Genomic DNA, 9553 nt, shown 5'->3' with positions numbered 1-9553 from the left:
TTTTTTATAAAATTAAAAACCAAATAAATCATTATACCTATCTTTAACCATCAACATGCCATACTGGAGCGAAAGTAATTTTAATAATCAAAAAAAAAAAGAAACAATACATCAAAGGATTTAAGTGAGAAAATCTATATATTTCAGGGCTAAATTAAATAGTGAAACTTCATCTTTTAAAGATTTTTAGAATATTTTATATATATTACTTAAATAATAATTACTTACCTTAATTATATAAAATAATAAAAAGAAATTTAAATGGCTCTGTAAATTCAGAAAAATCAGACCAAAAAATCATGAGACTAGCTCAAATTGTTGTATTGTTGTCACTGTACGAGACTTAAAACACACTCTATAACATTGTTAAAACAAAATAAAGCCTAATTTGTATCATTTTTATTACAGCAAACATATACAAAGGTACAATCTCCCCTTCTGTTGCCGTGAAAGCAAGCAAATCTTCAAGCTTTTGAACTAAGAATTTGTCTATCACACTAAGACGAAGCCATTTCTTCCATCCCTTTCCAATGCGTAATTTGTTTTCCTTTTATTTAACCCTAAAGTTATATATCAAAAAGTTCTTTTAACTGCAGAGACATCCCAATTCACAAAGAAAAGAAAATCGACAGGCTTTTGATATATGCATCATTCTATTTACACTCCTGCTATGAAACAGACGATTCTCTGCAAAAACATCAACCATGACCAGATGTCAAGAGACTGGTAAACAAATAAAATCTATGATTCGAGAATGATTGCTACGTATTTGAAGGTTTGAGTAGAACCTAAACCTTCATGAGCAAAACCCTTTTGAAGGGAAATGCTTGAAAGAAAAGGAAAGTTTAAAATATGGTGAAAGGAACTCACTCGTGAAAGAATCGAATATCCTGAGTATGCCAGAGTACAAGCATTCCTACTGATGCCATTGGCCTGTCATATGCACAAGTGTTTCCAACAGATTGTGATCCCATGCCTATTGGAAAAAACGTGAAACTTCCCGGTATAATTGTTCAGCTTCAAATGGTTTTGACACGTATCCATCCATTCCACACCGCAGACATTCCTCATGTGTAGCTTGGATAACATCTGCAGTCATAGCCAAAATGGATACATGCCAGTTTGAAACGTTGTTATAAGCTTCCACTGATAATTCGCCATGGTGAATACGATTATTGATATTATGTTCCATATCCCGAATTCTCCTTGTAGCTTCAAACCTGCACATAGATGAAGAAAACGCACTCAGCATTAAACACTGACCAAGAATATAACCAATTGAGAACTCTCCAATGCTCATTTCACCAACTAGAGAAGATTTTCCTTTCATATTTGTTGACTTATTTTCTAAGGTTTCAAAACTTGATTTGCAAAAGGAAGTTCTAAATTCAACATGGCATTACATACCCATCCATTTCCGGCATTTGGATATCCATGAAACAGGCATCAAACTGGTGAGGTGGTGTGAGCAACTCAATAGCTTCTATTCCTCTTGTAGCACTAACCACATCTGCTCCGTATTTCTTCAATGCACCAGCAGCTACTTTTAGATTCACATTGTTGTCATCTACGATTAGAATTTTTCTCCCAAGAAGAAGATTTCGAAGAGACAAGCTAGGTAACTGCCCATTACAGGGATTCCCTTTGTTCCCAACACCCATGGTGCGTTGTAGAGCTGCTGCTAACATGCTAGCCCTCAAGGGTTTTGGGATAACAGTCATGTTACAAACACCAGTACTAATATTTGCTCCGGAAGAACTTATAGAATTAGACAAGAGGAAAACCTTTGGAGGAGTACCATAATCTATTTTCTCCAAGGTATCGAAAAAGAGAGTTGAATTGTTTAGATACTTATCCCAAACTTCCTGTTCAATGATAACCATGTTTATAGCATTACTCCCCCTGCGTATGCTAGATAAACCTTGTTTCCATTGAGAAACCACTTCAACATGAATTCCTAGCCGTCGGATTTGATATTTTGACACCTTGGCCCGAACAGGTCGAGGATCCATAACCAATGCTCTCATCCCATAAAACTCCGAGGAAACAGAGTTAGACATTTTGTTGATTTGCTGGCTCTTGTACTTCTTTGAACTAGAAGAGCCACTGGTGAAAACAGCAGTAAATGTAAAGGTGGATCCAATCTTAGGAATGCTAACAAAACCGATTTCTCCTTTCATCAGATTAACCAAACACTTGCTTATGCTTAGTCCAATACCTGTGCCTCCATGTGTTCGAGAAATAGAAGGGTCCACTTGCATAAAAGGGGTGAAAACACGAGACTGTGCTTCTAAAGGGATTCCTTCTCCTGTATCTTCAACTGACACAATAAGACTAATGCTGTGAGAGAAAGGATTTATGGATCCTTCTTGACTGAAAGTTCTAAACCCCTTCCAGCTCTGGCGTCTATCTGCAACAGGAAAACCACTCAAGGTGTTCTCTGATGAAGATTCTGTCTCAACTTCTATTGAATCAATCACCTCTTCCACAAGATGAACTGTAACAAGGATGTGTCCTTTCTCTGTGAACTGAACCAAAAAATATAAGTTATATAGGTTTATTGCTACTAAAGCATAAGTTGGATAAGACTGAACTCACACTGAAGCTTCTAGCTCCCTATTGATAAAGTCATGATGCCATTCAATGCAAAGAAATTTTTTATATCGACATGCATGTAAGTATGTTAGCTATTTCTAGCTTGGATACAAAGGAAGAGCGTTTTAGATGGAAGGCATTATGTTTAAAACTGAAACAGATTGGTCATTCTGATATACTCAATTAGTAAAATAAAATATATTTAGAAAAGAACTTGAGTCCTAACAAGCTTTATATGCATTAAAAGGCGAACCAAACTCATACTTTAATCGAGTTTCCCATGAGATTGATAATGATTTGTCTGAATCTCCCAGGATCACCAATTAGCATCTGAGGCACTTGATCAGAAATGTAAACCGCCAGCTGCACCACCCACGAATTGATCATACAAAATGAAATATATGTTAGACTTGTGGGTAAACACCATAAGGAGGAAAAAAGAGAGGAGAGGACCAAACGGAATAAGGTGAGTCAGTGTGATACAGGTATCTCACCTCTACTCCTTTGTCCTGAGACTTCCCAGAAAAGAGTGACAACACATCATCCAAGATTGCTCGTAGATCAAACTGCACTTCCTCAAGTTCTAGCTTACCAGATTTGATTTTAGCCTGATCCAAGACCTCATTTATAAGTGCAACCAGAGCCTTTCCGCTAGCTTGAGCAGTTCTAACATAATCTAGTTGTGTAACATCTAAATCTGTGTCCATAAGCATATGCAACATTCCTGAAAGAAGTGTCTCACTGTCATGGTTAAGTAATCGATATTCTCTACTAGTTATTTTAATTTAATTTTTTTAAGCATAATACAATGCACAGAAATAAACTTTTATAGAAATAAATTAAAGCTTCAAGACACACCTAGAACACCATTCATTGGGGTTCTGATCTCATGGGAAACAGTTGCAAGGAACTGCAAAACGGTCACAATTAATTAGGACCAAATGTCTGTAAGAGGTCAGAATGCTTTAAGAGTATAACTCAGATGTCATATACCTGAGATTTGGCAACATCAGCTGCCTCAGCCTGCTTTTTAAGCTCCATCATCTTATGGCAGTCATCTTCCACCTTGGCAAGTCGATTTACAGTTGCATGGAATATATGCCCAACAAGTAATGCAATCACAAGGATGCCAATTGAAGTTGTTATTCCTAACCATGGCCATGGTGGCTTTTGCTTAAACCTAGAATAAAAACAAAATTAATCCATGATTTATATTCAAGTTACTTTATTTTTAAAATGTTTTGGTTTCTTGAAGAAAGAAGGAAAACAATTTAGAACCTCTCTTGAAGATTAAACAACCTTGTTTTATGGGTGTAGATAACAGTCCATGTTATATAAAGGTTGACACGCACTTGCAAAGGCCCATATCAAAGAGAAGGTGAAATCTGGGCAATCGAAAATCTATGAACTACCTGCAGCGCATCTCATGCTTTCTGAATGGATCTCCAAAATTAAGAAGGCTGACATGCTCCAACCCGTCATTTGATGCGTTCGAGCCATACATGCTGATAGGGTACGACTGATTAGTTGTATCCAGCACATTCACAAGGATTGTTTGTTTACTTGCAAGCTGTTGTAGCAACTTCTCCACAAGTGACTCAATATCAAACACTCCACCAAGATACCTGATTGAGATCATCTTATCAGAGCCATTAACTAGAGCATCCTATCAGGGATCTCGTTTAAAAAGAAAAGAGCTTGGTTCACCCTTTTTAACAAGGCATTATTTTCATTGATGTCTGTAAGCTATTGCAGCTTTTACCTTTTTCATGTATGTATGTGGTTTCAGAGATGAGAAGCATAAGGAATTTATCTTCCCATTAATTTTTATAAAAGGAGGAGACATTTGTTGGACATTCCTACTTTTTGTTCATACTGAAAACATACCCGTCAGTAGCTTGAATCCTCTCAGTAGGAGTTGCATTCAAGGGCAGATCCCTCTTGTAGACCGCAAATGTCAAAATAACTCCAAGACGATTTGTTTTGAGTAGCCTAAATGGAGCTGTTAGCACCCCTTTTCCTGATTTTCTTGCACACAATACATTCTTGCTATCCTCCTATCAGTACACAAGAAATTCAGTATTCATAACTGAAGTGTGTAATTAATAATGAATTCAAAATTCTTGAGAGATTGAAAATATTTTATTCCTCCTAACTGGAAAGTAGTACAATTAAATCTTCAGTCGAGTTAAGCTTAATACAAGTGATCCAAGGAATCTTGGGTTTCTCAATAAGCTTTTAGATAGTAAAAGAGCTAACCTGTCCTGACAGCATATCAAGAGAAACCACATGTGATACGATATCCTGCGCAAAGATAACAGGAGCATATTCTTCCTGAATTGGCGATGGCTCTAAGAGGTCAGGATTGTAGTCATCCTTATGAACTGGGTTTTGTTCAAGGGTATCCATCCTCTTAATAGTCCAGCCCTGTTGCTTCTCAAATTGTTCCCTTTCCGAGTGGAGCACCCTTACAGCATAAGCCACGCCACTTGTAAGAGGTCTCTCAAAAGCAGTTCGTTCCGTATACCTCGCAAAAGTCCTCTAGATGTGATTAAAGTGAGTTCCCTTTGTTATCCAAAAAAAGAAGGATCATAATTCCTAACTACAAACACTCAGACCTGGTTTGGCTATCAAGTTGACAAGATCATTACTTGATAAACCGATCCTGATCAATAAAGCAAAGGAAATGCATAATCATCTATCTTAACTAAAAGTTACAAGATGAGGATATTAACTTACCTGATCAATAGCCGAGGGGGTTTTGCCATGGTGGAAAGTTGAGATAAAAATGGAGATGGCCTGGATATGGTTCATGCTTACATTAAACTGATCCTGCAGCATCCTAGCTCTCTCATCACACATGCTAGCCAATGTCTCCTTCCTCTTTTCGGTAGCTTGAAAGCTCATATAATAGAGTATAGAAATAGAAGCCAAAATCCAACCAATTATCCATGAAAACAAGAGCTTTCTCCACCAAGTCTTGCTAATTCTCTTGGAACCCACATACTGGTAATATTGATGGTGGATGTTGAAGCTATAGTTTGAGAACTTGTCCCAGAATTTCAACCACATCTTACTACCACTATGACCAAGGAGAACTGTCTCAGCGTCCTTAAATTCACCATTAATGAACCAGTTCATGGAAATCATAGATGCTACCCAGCAACATAACATCCAAAGCAGATGCCCCACCTTTAAACCAAACCCAAATACATGGAGCAAACTCATCCAAGAAACAGTGACCAATTGTGGGTCTTACTTCCTTCTTAATTCCAGCTAAAGACAGAGACCCACTGTCAAATCTATAGAAACTGTGTAGTAAAATTCTGCATCAACAGAAAAGAACCTTGGGATAAGATGAACCCTCTCCCAGCAAACTCCAAATTTACCATGTGACAGACTGTAAGGCCTTGGACCGTGAGGGAAAGAAAAAAAGATGCTATCTTATCCAGCAATATAGCTTTCTAACTGAGGATGGCAAAATAGAAAACCCAGAATTGAGAAAGATAAAAGGAAATTTTTTCACAATAACCACAAAAAAGAATCAAAACCCCCCACAAGATTCTGAGTTTCTAATTACAAACACGAATTATATATTATACTACTGCAACACTGTAGTGCCGGTACTACCAGTATATTTTATTAATTTTTGTCTTTAAATATAAAATAATATAACAAATGAGAAATTTTCTTTTTGCTTTTTTTGTCTAAGTGTACAACTTCTACACGCTTTTAACTCTCTATTCTCGGGTTGGCTGTACTTTATGATAACAAAAGTACCCTTTGCTGCTCTGCATGAAAACAAATTTCTATACCAATTAACATAATTTCTTTTTCTTTTTTATTCGACTTTTGTACCCATTTTTGAGATTAGGAGCCCTCTAATTTTTCGAAGTTGTCAAAAACATTAGATCAAGAAGACGATAGAGTTTTTAAGAACTTGCTTCATTGAATTAAAGGTAGCAATAATTCCTATTTTGGATTATTGAATTTAGGGTATACTAAACATACAACTCGGATTCTTTCATACGGTAAATATTATTTTTCTATTAAAATTATCTGATTAAAAATATCAAAAAATTGTTCTATAATAACAAAATTTAGTCATTAATTTTTATACCCTATTTTTAATTTAGCATATACTTTTTATTTGAAGCAAAATAACCCTTAATTTTTAGTACTATTTTATCTTATTATCACATCTATGTTTTATTTTTAAATTTAGAACTTCTTTTATAATCTTTTGACACTTTTTTTTATAATTTTTGGAATCATAATTTTTAGCTTAAAATATGCCATAATTATCTCTAATATTTATAAATTTAGAATTTAATCCCTATACTTTTAAATTTTAAAATTTAAGTCTAATTATTGAAATTATTAAAATTATTGTGTTAAATTTAGATTCATTAGAATGTTATTTTTAGTTACATTGCAATCAAGTGAATATTTTATTTCAAAATGTCACATTAATAAATTTAACAAAACAATTAATATAATTAACAATTGAATCTAAATTTTAAAATCTAAAAATAAAAGATCAAACTCTTAAGAATAAAATACAAAACTAAATTTCAATTTTATGAACAACACAAGTCTTTAACCTAATTTTTACTAATGCTCTACGATATTTTAGAATTTTTGTTGTAATAAAATATAGATAAAGTAGTGTCATGTAAATGATAAAAGTTGATAGTAAATTGCTAGATGGTTAATTTAGTTCAAACAAAAGAGTAGGGAAAAATCAATGAATGTGTAAAAATTAATGGCTAAATTTATTGTTATGTTTTATATATAAAATGCCAAAATAAACATTTAATAGCATAAATTTAAATTTAATGAAAGAATGAAATATATAAAGACTAATTTACCCATTGTTATCTTGAATTAAGTATTAATTTTATATGTATATCATAAACTTTTAATTTATCTAATTATATTTTTTTTGGTTAAAATGTGCCAATAGTCCTTGTACCTTTCAAAATTAGGAATTTTGTCATTATACTTGTATTTATAGAAATTTAGTCTTTTACTTTTCGATTTCAAATTTTAGATCCAAATATTAATACTGTTAATTTTTTTAGGTTAAATTTATTATTGTGACATTTTAAAATAAAAAAGTACTCACTTAGTAGCCATGTTATTAAAAAAGAATGTAATTAACTTGAATTCAACTAAAAAATTAATCAGATTATCAGTTGGACTTGAATTTTAAAATTTAAAAATAGATAGAATAAATTTCTGAAAATACAAGTACAAAAACTAAATTTCAAATTCAATTACAATTACATGTTTAAAGAATCACAAGTATTAAATTATTACAACATAAATTGTATAAAGAATTAAAAGTAGAATCAAACTATTACAATACGATCGGACTAAGAATTAATACAATAGAAACTAAAATTAATTCTTATTTAATTATATAATTGTGAATGATAGATGTTAAACTTAAATATTTAATACACTAACCCTTCGCTTTTGTGAATAGAAATACATGCATATTTGACTTTTTAAAATATAAACTAATTTTGGTGGATTGGATTGGAAATGAAAGACATAATAGTTGTTGTGGCTAAAGGAGAAAGAGAATGTAGGGAGACCACAGGGCTGTGTTAAGTTTCCAGCTTCGGAAACATGCTCAATCATCATTCTTCAAATTTTTCTCTCCTCTCAAATGAAGATGGATTAATAAATAACAAATTCTAATGATTGTTGGCAAAACAGTAATTAAGTGTAGAAAGCAGTGGCGAAGAGAAGGGCGGCAATGTCAGGAAAGTTGATTAGACCATCACTAATTCACTACTCCATTTTCCGAAAGCGATGTCCCACGTCAACGCACCGCTTCTCTATTCTACTTTTCCTTTATCCAATCATCCTCCACTGCGTGTCGTTTCTGTAAGGGGTCTTCGTCTTATTACGTGGCACCCGTGGGGTTTCATTTATTACACCCGTCTATCTGCCTGCCACGTTCTACGTTAAAAGTTGGAGTAAAAAGCTCGCTTCATATAAGAACAAAAATATCAAAATATAGTTCTTAAAAAAAAAAAAACTTAATTCTATCATTTCACTTCATTTTTCAGTTTTGTAATTTCTTCTTCTTCTTCTTCTTTTATCTCAATTTGATTATAGTTTTAGTTTAAATAATTAACTGACATTAAAAAATTGAAGAGGGCCGCATAGTAACTTTTTTATTTTTATAAAATATATTACTTAAATCATTTTTATTTAAAATATATTTATTAAAATTAAATTTAATTAATAAAATTTTTATTCTTTTAATTCATTTGCTTCTCACGCTCTCTTTTTCTCTCCCCAACTTTTTCATTTTCTTTACCACCCCATTTTTTATCAACTTCGTCTTTTTTTTACAACACAATCAATCATGGCTAAAATTTTCTTGTCCATTTCCAGAGCCTTATTCATATCATAGCTATCATCTTTATACACACACAAAAAAAGAAAGGCATCAAAAAGGGATAAATTAGCCAGCAAAGTAGGTCGGTTTCTCCCAAATTTAGAGAAATAAACTGATTTTAGAGAGAAATTAAAAATATGTCTAGCAGGAATTTTTTTTGTGTTAGGTGTTAGAAATTTCGGGAGACAGGTTTATTTGTATTTGTATTTGAGGTAGACATTGTGATAGTTTTAAAATATGTTTTAGTTCTCAAAAACCTACACATTTTATCTGCCTTTAGGGATGAAACTATCATCTTAGAAGCCCATCGGATTGCAACTCAAGCTCCCAATTCACGATGATTATACAACCACAGGTTAAAGTATAACTAGGCTCTCAGTTAACGGTGGTTAAGCAGTCACGGGTTGAAGTATGGCTCGAGTCCCTAGTTGGCAATGATTCTGCAATCACGAGTTCAAGTTTTATGATATCGAAAAATGATGTTTTATAAACCCCTTACATAAATTTGAGATCATAATCATATGAAAAAAATGGGTTTTC

The 9553-nt window shown here is 33.2% G+C and overlaps 1 protein-coding gene across 1 annotated transcript; it reads right to left on the bottom strand.

Moving 5' to 3' along the window:
* Positions 1-274: 274 nt before the first annotated feature.
* Positions 275-6484, bottom strand: LOC108467168 (histidine kinase 3-like). Its single transcript, XM_017767718.2, has 11 exons — positions 5335-6484; positions 4855-5136; positions 4483-4652; positions 4008-4220; positions 3589-3775; positions 3454-3505; positions 3090-3319; positions 2860-2958; positions 1408-2528; positions 871-1220; positions 275-687 (listed from the first exon to the last, which is right to left on the bottom strand). Exons 1-10 carry the CDS (start codon positions 5821-5823, stop codon positions 977-979), a joined length of 3087 nt encoding a protein of 1028 aa, XP_017623207.1. The 5' UTR covers positions 5824-6484; the 3' UTR covers positions 275-687; positions 871-976.
* Positions 6485-9553: the final 3069 nt, after the last annotated feature.

The sequence above is a fragment of the Gossypium arboreum genome, chromosome 2 (genome assembly GCF_025698485.1).
Source record: "Gossypium arboreum isolate Shixiya-1 chromosome 2, ASM2569848v2, whole genome shotgun sequence".
Classification (NCBI taxonomy): Eukaryota; Viridiplantae; Streptophyta; class Magnoliopsida; order Malvales; family Malvaceae; genus Gossypium; species Gossypium arboreum.
This window is presented reverse-complemented; position numbering and strand designations above follow the sequence as displayed.